This window comes from Protopterus annectens, chromosome 6.part0 (genome assembly GCF_019279795.1).
Source record: "Protopterus annectens isolate FY-2018-M chromosome 6.part0, PAN1.0, whole genome shotgun sequence".
NCBI lineage: Eukaryota > Metazoa > Chordata > Ceratodontiformes > Protopteridae > Protopterus > Protopterus annectens.
Window position 1 is genome coordinate 635,953,336 of NC_056737.1, and position 16,404 is coordinate 635,969,739.

The window sequence follows — 16,404 nt, forward strand, 5'->3', positions numbered from 1 at the left end:
ACAGGAGTCTAACCATAATCCAAGATATCTGAACAGTAGAACCTGTTGTAGTGGAGTGGTATTGTTGTGATCTTGGATTAGGAGGGAATTACGTGTTCTGTTGAGTTTCTGTATGCTTATATACAATGTGTGTGTATTACATGAGGGAAATGCATGAGTACAGTAAATGTAACATTATTTTGTCCTTTGCTTTACAGACAATGAACATGTATATATGGAATTAACCCAGAAGCTCTACAAATACTGCCCTAAAGAGTGGAAGAAAGAAGTTAGCAAAGTAAGTAATTCTGTCTTTTTCGGTTAATGCCAGTTGGAAGATGACAGACTGGTAATTTGGTAGAATGCAACACATTTTTATCACTTGTTATTTTTGTTGTCCAGTTTCAAAGGGATCATTAGAGTAATAAATGCTAAATGCATAAATGTCTTTTTTAATAAGTATTCTGAGGGAGGAAACACAATGGAATTCAGTGTTCACTGACAGTATGCGTAACTCTCATTCACAAAAAGTAAATTGCATGTTGGGGTGAACCACTGATGCAGTCTTATACGAAGTTCTTTTTTGAACCTGTGACCCTGACTTTGTATGATGTCTCAGGTATGGTGAGTATGGAAGCTCCATCCATCAGAACCACATTTGAAATAATTTACCCAGGTTATGATGTACTATGTCACTGTTTCCACAAAAGCAGTGATAATATAGTCCAACCAGAGGTCAGAACAATTAAAATAGAGTATTTTGTATCTGTATTTCTTAAAAATGTATGTAAAATCTGACTTATCTATTACCAAATCATACATTATAGCATTACTTGTTATATATTATTTTGTAGACCCGTGGTGGTGCTGCGGTAGCATTGTCGCCTCACAGTAAGACACTGTCCGGTTCGATTCAGAGCTGGAGCGTCTTCTGCGTGGAGACATGCGTGAATGGATATACCTTTGTTGAAGGTTGTGCGTCAGGCCTGGCAAGCCGGTATGTAAAAATCAACTGCCAATCATTAGCGAACCGGAGTTCCGCTGTGGCAACCCCTAACCGGGAAAAGCCGAAAGACACAAATTCTCTTTAGAGAAGTATGCAACACTTTCTGCAGTACACTAGCTTCAGAAGTTGAGATAAATAAACTGAAAGACTCTGGTTTTACTAAATACTGACCAAAATTAAGCTCCAGACAAGAATTAAAAAAAAAAAGATTAGCAATGGGACAGAGAATGACTGCAATACCTAAGGTGACTTGTGCTCTGCTTCAGAGATGAGAAAAGAATGTAGTAGAACTGTCCTTTGTGAGGACTTTGGAAGCAAAAGTATATTGAAATCATGGGAATAAAAGATGAGGCCTAAGAATAGTGAACCCTTACGCAGTTTCTTTTCTAGCCTACATATGTACCCATTTGTGTTCTTTTCATTAAAAAATCTGTTTGTTTTAGACTTATTTCACAACAGTCCTTAGAAGCATGACTTAGATTTATGGGAAATGTGGTGAGATTCACTCCTGATGGGACTGGTTTGATCCCAGGAGCAAGGGATCAAATCCTTATGCCAGAAGGGAGTAGATTTAGACCATAGCTGCCATGTATAGCCCTCAAGTGTTCATGATTTTGCAGAGCATTCCTAATTTTGCCTTATATTTTTGCCCTGATCCTCAAAACATGTTTGATTTTCTGGTAAATCACTGAAGACTGTGTTCAGTAATGTCAGGCATCAGAGTTTCATACTCATAATTGTTCAGAAAGTACATGCTGATGAAAAAATTGTTGTTCTACTAACTTTGTGAGTTAATTACTGCAACATTTAAAAATTGTCCCTGATTTAGGGCCTTTGACCCCATTATTTTTTGCCTTTGTCAGTGATTTTTGAGTAAAACAGTTGAGAGGTTTATCATAACTTCAGTTGTTATTACTATTATACAATGACAGTATTGAAGGGTTTTGTTTAATTTTTAAGGATTTATGCAGCTTTGCCTCCCTGGCCATGCATTTATCTACTATTGATTGTCTTAGTTGCATATGCAGTATAGTTGTAGAGGTATAATTTTATGCTGGCATTTTTTAAGTCATTTTATGTCAACGTATAATATTTTACTGAAATTAATGCAATTAATGCAAATAAAAGTAAACTCATGCTCTTCCACTCCACTAAATTTAAAACCCAATCCACTTACTTCAACATCACATCCAGTAATAAGACTTTGATTGAACCAGTACCATCCACCCAACTTCTCGGTGTTGAAGTTCGACTTACACATTGCCCAGACTGTAAGAAAAGTACACAAGGAAATAGGTACCTTATCCAGATGCAAAAACTACATAACCACAAACTCCAGAATAACCACAGCCAGAACTCATCTTCTGTCAACTTTATTATACACCTCACCCATCCTTACCAACTTCTCCAAATCAGACTTAAGCAAGCTAGATGCCTGCTATAATAAGATAGCTAAATTTGCCACTAGCTGTCCTGCTAGAACACATAATTTTAGGGCCCTAAGACAACTATCTTGGTTAGAACTACCCCACCAACTCATTCTCACCAAACTCTCTACCATCCACCAAATGTACTATAAACCCATTAAAACACCAGCTCTTCAAGGCCTCCTCAATCCCCATATAAGTACCCGTCCACTAAGATCCACTAATAAAGCTCTAATTGAAGTAACCAGGAGTACAAATAGCTCAGGTGGCTCTCTATACTCCTACTACATTGTTAAACTGTGGAATGCCTTACCACTTGAAATTAGAACTATAACTAGCTTAAACAATGTCAAGCATCACATTAAAGCCCACCTCACCAATTCCTGGACTTGTACACGTACTGGGCATGAATAGCCCAAACCATGGCACTAGCTGATTTTAAAATTTTAATCGCATGTGTAATGAGCATTGAATGTAAGCCATATGACTACCTTATGTTGTTTTGTTTTTCTTTCTCACAGTTAATATCTATCAGATTTTAAGTCTTCAGTTTGCTATTCTACCTGTATATAAGACTAAGTATCGTAATTGCACTCTTATTGTATACAATGTCACTACCTGCTACTACTGTAAGAACTGTCTTCTAGAAGCATTGTTATACAAGATTATTGGTCTTGTCTCCCACTTGACCGATTTATTCTGTTCGTCTTTTTACTGTTATGAATGTCTGTTACTGTTTTTTTCTTTACTGTATTACATAATTTTCTTTCTACTAACAAAATAGTTTACTAACAATGGAGCATTTCTCCCCAGGCTTTCGCTGAAAAAGGGTTTTATGCCCAGTTGGACTCTCCCAGTAAACAAATGTAAAATTAAATAAAAAAATAAAATAAATAATGAGCACTTTATGTTTCTGAAATATAAGCGGTACTAGTTTAAGAAGCATTTCTTTTTTCTGAAGTCTGCATGTTGAATAAAGCTGAAGAGCACCTTACGTTTTCCTCTTCTATATTTTGAAATTTGACCCCCCCCCCCGCTTTAACCATCAGAAGCCAAAATAATATAATGATTAAACATTGCTGTCTTTATAAAATGGGTGTCTGGGTCAGCCTGGCTTGTCAACAGCTCAGCATAGTTCACTAGTAATGGGATATATATTCCCTGCATTATCTGGCCTAAAACTTCACCTATGCGTTTGCTTTGGAAAATAATTCAGAGCACTTTGCTTGTTATGTCAGCATATCATCCACAGTTGGGTACGCAGTCTATTTTCCATAACATCTGCATAGTATTCCAGATTTACAACAGAAGTAACAAGCTGTCTCTCATTGTTAACCTTTTCTTTGTAGAAGTCCAACAGCAAACTAAAATGGATTTATCTGATGCTTACATAAACTGCATAGAATATATTCACCAACTCTGTATTTACACATTACCACAACAGCAAGTCTTACACAACCTCTTGAGCTTACCTTTGTAAGGATATCATCCTTCTGTTTGCTAGAGTACACCATTTCTAATTTAACATTTGCTTTCCGCTTCATTTTCTTTAATGGTATATTAATGTTTAACCTGCTGTAGGTGTTATAAAACCAAACAGAAGAGGCCAGTGTCTCCCATCTTTCTCTTCCCTCATTCTCTGCCTTTATTAACAGTAAATAATGTAAGTCATCACCAAGTCTTCTCAAATTTCTGTGTCACCCAGCTGCTTTTCATTGTGTGATTGGTCAGAATTATCCAGTAGTTTCTTTATTTTCTATGTCAGGCATCTCTTCTTTCTCCTAACTATTGAAGCTTTACTCCCACCATCTTTTGCTGATGTCATTTTCAGCCTCTAGCCTTATAGGATCATAAGATCATAGGATATTACTAGGCTATTGACCTGGAGGTCATTTTTAAGCCTAGCCATTTCATCCCAATGTAATACCATAGAAATGCTAGTCAATACCCAAGATTGCATTTAGTAATGACTGCCCATGTCCAGAAGGATTGTGGGTTCTATTCCCAGTAAGAATTTATGGTACCCCATCCACGTGTCCAGGTTCCACTTGAACAGTGTCATTGAGGTGCTCTGTTTCACATGGATTGGTAGCCTCTTCCAAAGATGAAACAGTCACTGGGAGATAAGTCTGTCCCTCCAGCATGCCATGTTTAAGTCACAGGCCATATTTAGGTACCTGGAATGGATAGCCCTAATCCCGTTTGATTTATAGATATGCAGCAAGTTCATTAGGTTTGGGTCTTGGATTGTAGGCAAGTCTCCCCTAAGAAGTCTGTACGATATGGAGTATAGTGACAGGGACTTTAGTCAGTCTGCTTAAGGCACAGGCTGGAGCCCCTTGATCTTCTTTGTTAGAAGCCTCTGAGGTCTCTCTAATTGCCGCAGGTGCTTAGTACAGTACATGCCAAATGGGGCGTTATACTCAGTTGTGGGCCAGGTAAGTGCCAAGTACAGGGTGGTTATAACTTCTTTCGCTTTCGAGGCAATGGCTTTACTAATCAAGTGTGCTATGTAGAAAGCTTTCCTTAGTATAGTATACACATGGTGGTCAAAGTTAAGTTAAGGTTGCAGTCAACTTGTGATCTCAGGTCCCTTACCACTTCATGGGTACTTAGGGTAGTGTTGTTGATTTGATAGTGTGAGAGGACATGGTTTGTACCGAAGGGAATGATGATTCATTTTGTTGCATCAGTTTGAGACTGTGACTTATACACCAGTTGTTGGTCTGTGTGAGACCCTCCTGAAGTATACTGACATCATTTGGGGATTTATTGATTGCACTAAGTTTGCAGTCATCTGCAGACTTGGTCAGCCTCAACCCCTTAGTTTTGACCTGAATTTCTGAGAAGTATGTACCAAGCAGTAGGGGGCCCAGCAATGGCCCATGTGGCACTCCACTGGCAACAGGTTTGCTGGTTGATGTGGAGTCACCCACTTTGATAGTGTGTGTTTGGTTTGCGAGCAAGTTGGCCGCCCATCTTACAATGAAGGGGTTCACATTCAGTTTGCTAAGTTTATCGGTAATGCCTGAATGTGTGATTGTATCAAAAGCCTTTGCCAGGTTGAAGTATGCTGTGTGCACAGATTTGCCCTCATCAATTAACAGGCAGGATCTGCCCTTCACGAAGCCAAATTGGGTAGGATCCAGGGTTTGGAGGTCACCTACGTCTTTATTTATGAGGTCCATAATGATATATTCCATGGCCTTATAGATGAGGCTTGTCAACCTTATGGGTCTGTTTGCTAGGCTAACTTTGTGGAGGGGAATAACTGTTGCTGTTCTCCATTCCACAGGAACAAAGCCTGTGGTTAAGCTATAATTGAAAGGGGTACTTAGTGATGATGCTAGTTCATGTTTTAGTCTGTTTATAAGCCAGCCTGGGATGTCGTCTGGTCCCATAGAGGCTCTGTTTTTTTGCCTTGGACAAGGCTTTGAGGATCTGCTCTTCAGATATGTAGGGTGGAGGGTGGGAGAAGGTTTGTTGTAAGTTAGGAGGGGATAAGGGAGTGAAATGTTCACCAAACCTATCCGCTAGCAGGTTTGCTATCAATGTAGGGTCAGTGTGTGCGATACCATTGGCCACTAGTTCTGCACATGCTTGGGTCCTACTCTTTAGGTTACACACATAGCTGTAAAAGGCCTTATTGTTATCCTTGGCTGTACTTGTTAAATTTCTCTCAAAGGAGCCCTTGGAGGATTTGACAAGTTGTGTTATTTGCCTGTTGAGGCTGAAGAAGGTGGATTTCAGTGTTGGAACCTTGCGTTTGTTTTCTTGGACAGAAACTTTTTGCATTTATAGTAAAGTTTGTTGATGCTGGATGTCCACTATGGCAGCTTGTTTCTACTTGGGGCTCTAGCTTTGATTCTTTCTGGTACGACTGAGTTTATACACTTGTAGAACAGGACTTTAGTGTAAGCTTCTGTGTAGTTACCACTTCCAGCTTGGGGTGGGGCTTGGAATGCATTTATACCTTCACCTAGGAGGGTATAGTTTGGCTTGGTGAAGTTTTTTAGTCTTATTTCACCCATTGTGTGTTCTGGTGTTAGTGCCAGCTTGAAGCTGTCTGATTTGTGGTCAGTTTTAACTAATGAGGGTCTGACAGTTGCGGCAGTCCATCTGTTTGACAAGTTGGTGAGGACCAGATTCAGAATGTTTGTTCCCCTTCTCTGTGTGGGCAATTTGTTCCAGGGCATTTAAATTAAAAAAATCAAGGAACATTTGCGCTAACAACTGAGGGCTAGTGTAGGCTTCCAGGTTGATGGTTGGATGATTGAAATCTCCCATAACCAGTGTGCTTGGTAAAATTTGGATTGGTTCCAGTTTGGTCAAGTAGGTTTTATGGGTGTTGTGACCCATTGAGGGGGATTTATAACTGGTTATGACTTGAATGGGGATCTTACCAACTGTAACCTAGACCTCGAGTAACTCCATGGAGTTGTCCAGTCTAACTAGATGGAAGGTGAATTTATCTCTAATATAGATTGAAGCATATCCTCCTTTCATTTTGCAGTCTAAAGGTGTAGGCATTGTAGCCTTGCAAGGCTGGGCTACTGTCTAAGACCTTGAACCAGGTTTCTGTGACTGCACAGACATCTGCATCTTTTAGTGACTGAAGTGCTTCCAGGTAGTGTAGTTTTTGGTTTATTTATTTATTTTATTTATTTTACATTTGTTGACCGGGATGGTCCGACTGGATACATGTCCATTTTCAGCGGAGGCCCGGGGAGAAAAGCTCCACAGAGAAATAAGTTACACTTTCATTTATATACAGATAAGTACACTACCTAATGCAAATACATAAAAATTTGAGGTTCACATAAACAGAATTAGAGATACACATAAATACTTCACAATTGTTTTAGATACATTATAGTTGATATTCTAGGTTGATATCCCATTGCTTATAGAGTCAAGTCAGGCAATGGGGAGCTTGACTTCATAGGTACCCATGATGGTGGAATTAGGGGTGTCACACATTATTTGGACTAAGGGGACGAAAAAAACACCTAGTCAAACAGGTGGAGAATACTACTAGTTGTGTGTCAGAGAGAACTAGTCTGGGTTGTTACATGGGCACAGCCAATGTTCTTTAAAAAATTGTTTAAGATTGTTTTTGAATAGATATTGGGATGTAGTAAGTCTTAAATTATTGGGGTGGGAATTCCAGACTTTCCCTATAGAGTTAGCAAAGAGGGCTTCTCCGGCAGAGTTGTTGGATTTGATGGTTTGGACCAGGACTCTATGTGAGGAGAGACAGCTCGATTAGAGTATGGTGTAAGAAGATTTTGCAAGGAGGGGTTTTATCTGGTTGCTTAATAATTTTAAACGCTTCTGTGAGTTGGTTTAGTTTGAGAAGATTAGATAATTCTAGCCAGTCAAGTTTCCTTAGGTTAATGCAGTGATGAGTTCTGTAAGGACCACCTACTACAAATCTGGCGATGTGATTATAGGCAGCAGAGAGTTTATTGATCTCACTTTTGTTAAGGAATGAAAGCACAGGAGAGGCATACAGTAATGTGGAAAGTAGATGCGGAGATGGTTAGTTTGGCAGTAGGGGTTAGAAAGTTTTAATTCTATACAAGGAACCAAGTTTCTTATTTACAGTCTTTACGGTTTGACTGATATGCATATCAAATTTAAGCCTACTATCAATAGTGACTCCTAATAGTTTAGTGTTGGTAACAGGCTCAATCATGATACCATTAATAGATTGCAGAAGAATGGACAATTATTGGATTGGGCTGTGGTTTGGACTGATGGACTAACTGAGGTGGGATGAAATACTAGTAACTTGGTTTTTTTTGGATTTAGAATGAGTTTCCGTTCTGAGAGCCACTTTTCAACTATGGTAAAACAGTTTTGGGTTGTTACTTGTAGGTCAGGGAGGGAGATATCCGAGCAAATCAATGTGGAATCATCTGCATACTGGATGCAGGTGGCCTTAGGGATGACTGAGTAAAGGTCGTTTATGAATACAGAGAAGAGAAGAGGACCAAGTATGGAGCCTTGGGGGACCCCTATGGTATTTGGCAATAGTTGAGAAATCTTATTTTCCCATCGAACTGCCTGTTGTCTTCCAGAGAGGTAAGCTTTGAACCAGTTAAGAGCCGGGTAATCAAGGTAAAAGGTTTCAAGAGTGTGAAGTAGTAGTTGGTGGTTGACCATGTCAAAGGCTTTTGACAAGTCAAGAAAGAGGGCTGAGGAAATTTTTTTGTTATTACGGTTTTTATTGATTGAGTCGGTTTAAGCTCCTAGCATTTAGCAGCATGACCCTTATTTTGTTCTGATTGGTTAATTTCATGTCAGTAATGTTGTTTTTGAGAACTTGCCTAAAAAAGGCACTATGGGTGAGGCAAGAGCCTAGAGGTGCCAGGTGCAAACCGTCTGTGGCAAAGCAGTGAGGTTTGTCGACCATGTCTTTCCAGGCTGATAGGAACTGGATCCCCTTTGAATGACACCAAAAACTGAGCCAGTTATAGAAATCAATCATTAATTTGTTGCTTGATTCATTTTGATCAGCAGAATTAAATTCCCTGAAAACAGATCTTGCCTTGTGTGAACTCAAAGACATACTGACAAGTCAGACATAACGGTGAAGGTGTATTCCTGCTACTTCTAATGCCTGCTTCACCTCAAAAAAAAAAAACCTTCATTTTTTAACATCCCACTGAATAATCATTGTCCATATAATGACCAACAGGGGGGGAATCACAAGATAATAATGGATCACCCAGGGGTATAGTGAAGCCTGATACCACAAACAGTGAGTCCTTCCACAACTAGATTGACTGCTGTTTGCCTGTAATGCCCATCCCGGAGGGCATTATTGCCCTTAAAAATGGGGAATCTGTTAAATTATTTTGTACTTTTTTGTTTATTAGCAGTATGTGCATAATTTTTATATTTTTGGTGTAAAACTTAATATTTCAAAATTGATGCTGGATATGCAATTGAAGTATTTTGCATCTAAAATAAGATACATAAGTATTCAGTAATGTGTGTATAGATACAAACACACACACACACACACACACATACACATACTCATGTAGGCATAGGCTGACTATATACACATAAAGAGTGGCAGAGATACTGCGACAGTGTCTTACACGTATACAGAAACATATGCGTTCTCACACACACAGACTCACATCCATGTCACATCATTGTAACATATGCCGCAGTCACTTGTATTAGATTCTTTACTTATCCCTGCTCACTAACCACAGCTTTGTCAGAGCCTTGGCTAGTGAGGGGAAAGAAAGGGCAGGCATTATAGCTGCTGTTACTGCAGTTACTTAGTTAGCTTATGTTAGCTTATGTTTTTTTTCTTCTCTTTCACTAACTCCTACTTTTTTAAGAGGCACAGTTACTGAGACAAAAAGAAATGGCTTTTCCTGAAGAAGATTTCATACTCGGTGCTTGGATTTTTAGCTGGATTAGGTGCTCTAGTTTCTCACTTGAATATTGGGCAGCCATTGGGACTCACTAATTCTTTAAGCCTGTTTTCTAAGTTGATGTTATTGCCCCACATTATAAAGTTATTTATTTATTTATTTATTTGACATTTGTTAACTGGGTTTATCCGATTGGGTAGAGACCCCTTTTCAATGGAGACCTGAGGAGAAAAGCTTCACAAAACAGTCACATAAACATTTTAATGCATACATGAACATAAAAATTATAATAACAAAATAAAGAAAGCAGACATTACATAACACATAAATCTGAAATCTGAGGATGAGTTAGACGAGAAAACAGAAAGCTGACAAGTATGAGATAAGAAGATAGCTTAAGAAAAGGGCTAAAAGTGGAGGAGAGGCAGAGAAATAGTATAAGTTAGGTGGAGTATACAAATTATAGTAGATAGGATCTGAATGAAAGACTTTATTAGACAGGAATTAAGTGAATGACTATTGAGAGGAAGATTGAAAGAAGAGATAGCAGTGGGTAGGAAGATAAATATAAAGATAGGATTGAAAGACAGGAATATATGATTATGTTGGCTCATTACAGAAGCATAGCCATTGTTTGTGGTAGGTAGCTTTTAGTGCAGTTTTGAAGCAGCTGGGGTTAGTGGTAGATCTGTTGTCATCAGATAGACATATTTTCTTTCAAATAGGGGCCATACAGGGATACTGTAGATCTAAGATTTAACGCTTCTTTTTAGGCTTTTGTGAATGAGCATGGTGACCCCCGCCCAACAGCATATGCTTAAGAAGTTATACATGAAAGCCAGTATATTCAACTTTCACCATACTTGAGCACTGTAAAGTCTTACAGACCATCATCATGTTCCTTTGTTTAAATCTTTTAGCCTCTCTTGTAAAGGTGGATGTGTTGTGAAACTGGTGAGCCATTTGTCTCTCTCCCGCATTGAACCTCTGCCCCACTCTGCTACACTAAATTAAAGGCTGCAACTCCTCCATTCATTGTTGTGCTTTTAATGCTTAAAGCTCATTTTGAAATTCCATTTAAATTATTTGAGTTCGTTTAATGTCTGTTGTAGGCCAATGTCCATTTCTGAGTTTTCTGAAGCTGTTGTCGTTGTCTCCATCATCTTCTTTACTTCCAGCACTGATCAGCAACTAGCTATGGTGTTTACAAAGTCTACTATCTTCTTCAACTGTTATGCTCACACCACCTCATTCTGAGTAGGCTTACAGCAGTACTGGGCATGTCATTTTTACAGTAGATTTTACCTTAAAGGGCAACTTTACTCCTGCATAGTTAAGGTGACAAAGTTCACTGTTTTCTCTCGCCATCATTTTTCTCTGTCTTGAAAGTCTTTTCTTTTATGCATTGCCTACCTCACATTTATTAATATATATGTATGCATCTGATGTTGTCAATTTTCATTCTATCCTCAACCTGTGGGTTCGGTTCTGATCCTCAGAACTGACTTGGCAGCTACCATATCTCATGGCAACCAAAAAAACTCTTGAGCTTATCCCTTACCCACAATGCGCCTATCCCAGTTACCTCACATCTCCTTTGACACTTTGAGAGTTAGAAATCATTACCAATGCTCTCAAGCAAGATAAGTTGTTGATTATTTGATATTTATTTTAATGCTTTAAAGAAATTCAAGCTTTGTCTTGTAAACCACCATATTTGATTTTTCACAAGGATAGGACTGTGCTAACAACCAACCCCTCTTTTCTACCAAAAGTGGTTTCAGAAGTCAATCAAATTATTAACCTACCAGTTTTCTTCCCCAAAGTTTGTAATAAAGGTGAATATTGCTTATACTAATTAAATATTCATAGACAGTTATGATTTTTTCTTCACAGAACAAAAGATATCAGAAAATCTGACCAACTGTTAATCTCTTACTCAAATACAAAACTAGGAAAACCTGTGAGAAAAGTGAAATTGGCTACATAGCTAACAGATCGCATTTCTTTCATCTACAACAAACTGGGGATTGCTTTATCAAAACCTTTGAAAGCACATTCAGCTAGAGCTGCAGCAACTTCAGCTGTCTTCCAGTCTAAACCCTACATGGATGATATTTGTGCAGCAGCAACCTGGTCTACTCCCCATGCTTTCAATACTCATTACAAATTGGATCTGGTATCCAGGGGTGGGCATTATTCAGTTCAGTAGTGCTCAGGAATATCCTTCCTTGTGTCCACCCAGGGTCTAAGGTAGCTGGGGACTCTGTCCCACAGGTTGAGGATAGAATGAAAATTGACATCAGATAAAGAAGTTATGTACTCACCATAACATTCCATCTGAGTAGTCCATTTTCATTCTTCCTCATCTCCCATCCCTCCAACCCCCATACCCTTGGATTTCTAGAAGAATGGATGACTAGCAGATTATTATCTTTGGTATATAATTGTGGTTCCAGATATAGTTTGAATGAATGTCTTACGAGTAATCTTTCCTTTGGTTTATCAGCAAACTCGATCTGAGATAAATGGGATAGGTGCATTGTGGGTAAGGTAAGCTCAAGAGTGTTTGGCTACCACGAGCTATGGTAGCGGCCAAGTCAGTTCTGAGGATTGGAACCAAACCCACAGGTTGAGGAAGAATGAAAATGCACAATACAGACGGAACGTTATGGTGAGTAAATAACTTCCTTATATATATATATATATATATATATATATATATATGTGTGTGTGTGTGTGTGTGTCTGTATGTGTGTGTGTATATATATATATATATATATATATATATATATATATATATATATATATATATATATATATATATATATATATATATATATATATAAAACATTTTTAGCTTTTTTTAAATGTTTCCTATAAATCCTTCAGTTTTATTAAATTAATTGGGACCGTCTTATAGATGACCTTTGGTCTCATGATTTGTACAACATATAGAACTCATTTATATCTTTTGGATTTATGCTCCTGCAGGAAGAAAACAAAGAAAAGTTATATTTTATTTGGTCAGAGGCTGATTAATATAATACTGCATCTGACTTTGTGGCTTTATGTTTGCTGGAAAAAAACTTTTTTACAGTATGAAACAACATTTTCGGTGGAGATTACTGAAACTTGTAGAATTTTACATTTCTGTGAGTTATTGCAGTCTTGAAGATTGTTAAGCAAGCAATAATGCCCAACAGGATGTGTGTTACTGTGGAAATAACACCTGCCCAGGGATGTTCTGAGGCCCAACGCTGCAAGCATTAGAGAATGGGTTGTCTGTAAAATGTTGTGTTTTAATTACTTATTTTTTATTGCTATATTATTTTTTATATATTTTTAATGTAAAATTCTTCCCCATAAGGTTTCAAACTTGCTGTACTATATGTTAATGGTGTTGGAGGAATCATTTTACATACAAAATATAACACTTTAGAAAATATCCAGGTAGTAACATTATTTTTGGTCCCTTAATCCTCAAATGCTTGGTTTGTTGTCAGTCATTGGAGATAGTTACTAAATAATGACATACATTTGAGTTTCAGACTTTTATTTCCTTCAGAAAATTCATGCTAACACTAATCTTTTTATTTAAGCAAGTTTATAATTTTATAAGGGCAATAATTAAAATCTGTTAAAATTTTTGAGCCTTTGTTCTTCTTTATTTTAGGCTTCATCCAGATTTCTTCAGCTGAAAGGTCCAAAAGTATGCAAACCTCTTCACTGCTGCTGCCAGCGGTTGATCTCACACACACACACACACACACACACACACACACACACACACACACACACACACACACACACACACACCCCTCTGCTGCAGAAAACACATGCTAACCAAATCATTTAAAGTATTTTTATATTTTGAGCCTTTGTCCTGTTCATTTTTTGCTTATCCAGATACATCTCAATTGTACAGATTTTTGCAGAATGCCAAGAATTTTGCCTCATATTTTGGTCTGTTCCTCTAAAAAGTGTGTTTTTTGATAAATCACTGGGATGATCTAAAGATTACAATCAGAAAATAATGACATGCATTTGAGTTTCAGACTTTATATCCTTCAGAAAAATGCATGCTAACACAAATCCTGTTATTCCAGCAACTTTAAGCTTATATGAGCAGTATTTAAAACGTGTCCCTATTTCTGAGCATTTGTTCCCCCATTATGTCAGGCTTTGTCCAAATTTCTTGTGCTAACAGGTTGACAGGCAAGTCTAAGAGGTCGAGAGGTATGCAAACCTGTTAACTGCTGCCAGGGGATCACTCACTCGCTCTCATTCTTCACTCTCTGTCTCTGTTCCTCTCCCTCTCTCACTCTCTCACACACACACACACACACACACACACACACACACACACCTCTGCTGCAGAAAACACATGCTAACACAAATCATTTAAAGTATTTTTCTATTTTGAGCCTTTGTCCCGTTCATTTTTTGCTTATCCAGATACATCTCAATTGTACAGATTTTTGCAGAATGCCAAGAATTTTGCCTCATATTTTGGTCTGTTCCTCTAAAAAGTGTGTTTTTTGATAAATCACTGGGATGATCTAAAGATTACAATCAGAAAATAATGACATGAATTTGAGTTTCAGACTTCATATCCTTCAGAAAAATGCATGCTAACACAAATCCTGTTATTCCAGCAACTTTAAGCTTATATGAGCAGTATTTAAAACATGCCCCTATTTCTGAGCATTTGTTCCCCCATTATGTCAGGCTTTGTCCAAATTTCTTGTGCTAACAGGTTGACAGGCAAGTCTAAGAGGTCGAGAGGTATGCAAACCTGTTAACTGTTGCTGCTGCCAGGGGATCACTCAATCGCTCTCACTCTTCACTCTCTGTCTCTGTTCCTCTCCCTCTCACACACACACACACACACACACACACACACACACACACACACACACACACACACACACACACACACACACACACAGTCTCTTCTGCTTTCTTGCATGTATTCACTCACACATGCAGACGGGAACATAAACACACACATACATTTTTTGCTGTTTCGCTTGATCATTCTCTCTCTCTCTCTTTCTCTTACACACAGATACACACACACACACACACACACACACACACACACACACACACACACACACACACACACACACACACACACACACACACTATTTTAATTTTTTGCCATGTTCTTCATCTCACATTGCTGCAGTCCTTACACTTGGGTATACCGCTGTCCTCGGTCGGCCCGAATACCCGGTCATGGTGCATTAAACTGACGCCAGGACGTCAGGGTATAAATGCGCATGACCGACGTCATATCCCCAGTCTTTTTTGCCGCGTGGTCCGATGCAGAAGCAAATTTGCGAGTGCAGGTTGGCGTCCTGAGATTTTCCGAAACCGGAGTTTCAGACCGAATCAAAGTTGGCTAAGTACCCCGTTGGGAAATATTTTGTTTTTTTCTTGCCTCAGTATTTTACCGGATGTCAGAAAAAGTAAATAACTGTATTTCTTGTGGGAAACAGATACCACATAGGGATTACCATAACTTGTGTATACCTTGTTTAGGGCCTGAGCACGACGTTGTTGGGTGTCCCTCTTGTGCTAGATTTAACAAGCGTACTATAAAGAGGAGATTAGACTGTGCCAGGTTAGTCTTCGGGAAGCGGTGCAATTACAAAATGCCGTCGGATGCTCCGAAGGACAAAGCGCCTAGGCCTAGGTTAGAAGAACCGTCCGAAACGGACGTCGGTTCTTTAGAGGGCTCGATTGAGCCGGAGGCCCAAACAGAAGTTTCCTTAGAGTCCCAGGGAGAGACTTTATTGTTACAGGATGTGTCTTCTCAGGAGGTAGGCCAGGCTGAAGGGGCTTCTCAGGTAACTGTCCTTCCCTCTCTGCCTAAGGTGGTTAGGCCTTCCCCTACTGTTACCAAGGCTTCTTCCAGGGGCAGGCCAGGTGTAGCTGTAGCAGGTGTCTCTCCTAGTACTTCAGGCCCTGTGCCCAAGATACATATGCTTAAGATGGCTGAAGATTTAATTACTATGATTAGGGGTTCTATGCCCCCTCCTGACAAAAGGCCTAGGGTGGATCCTGAATTGGGGAATTTTGAGCAGGATTCTGATGCTTCGGAGTCTTCGGCTGAAGATTTACAGGAGTTTTCTTATTATTCTGATTCTGATGTGGATGACACCACTCCTACTGCTTCTCCTCCTGAGGATTTTTCATTCTCAGAGACTCTCCATTCCATGAGGGAGCATTTTAAATGGGAAGGTCAGGATTTCTCTGATTCCAGGAAAAGACTTAGGGAATTTTTGTTTTTACCCCAGCATAGGCCTTTAGCTATACCTCCTGTTCTTTCTGTGGTGGAAGATGTTTTTGCAGAGGCTTCTCTTAACCCTGATTCTGTACCTCCCACTCCTGTTAAGCCGGACAGATACTATAGGGTGCCTGAAGCTCATAAGTATCTCTTTAAAAGCCCTAGGGCAGATCCAGAGACGGTTACTCAGGGACCTAAAGGGGTTAAGGCTTCCGTTGTTAAAAATCCGGTTCCTCCGGATAAGGAGGCAAGGGCTTTAGACAGATGGGGTAAGAAAGTTTATACTTCTTCAAC

The 16,404-nt window shown here is 39.0% G+C and overlaps 1 protein-coding gene across 3 annotated transcripts in view; it reads left to right on the forward strand.

Moving 5' to 3' along the window:
* FRMD6 (FERM domain containing 6) overlaps positions 1-16,404 on the forward strand; it is a 429,650-nt gene that overhangs the window by 296,058 nt on the left and 117,188 nt on the right. For all 3 annotated transcript variants that reach the window (XM_044074323.1, XM_044074321.1, XM_044074322.1), the window contains exon 4: positions 198-277. In XM_044074323.1, the coding sequence (XP_043930258.1) occupies positions 198-277 (80 nt within the window). The remainder of the gene's footprint in view (positions 1-197; positions 278-16,404) is intronic.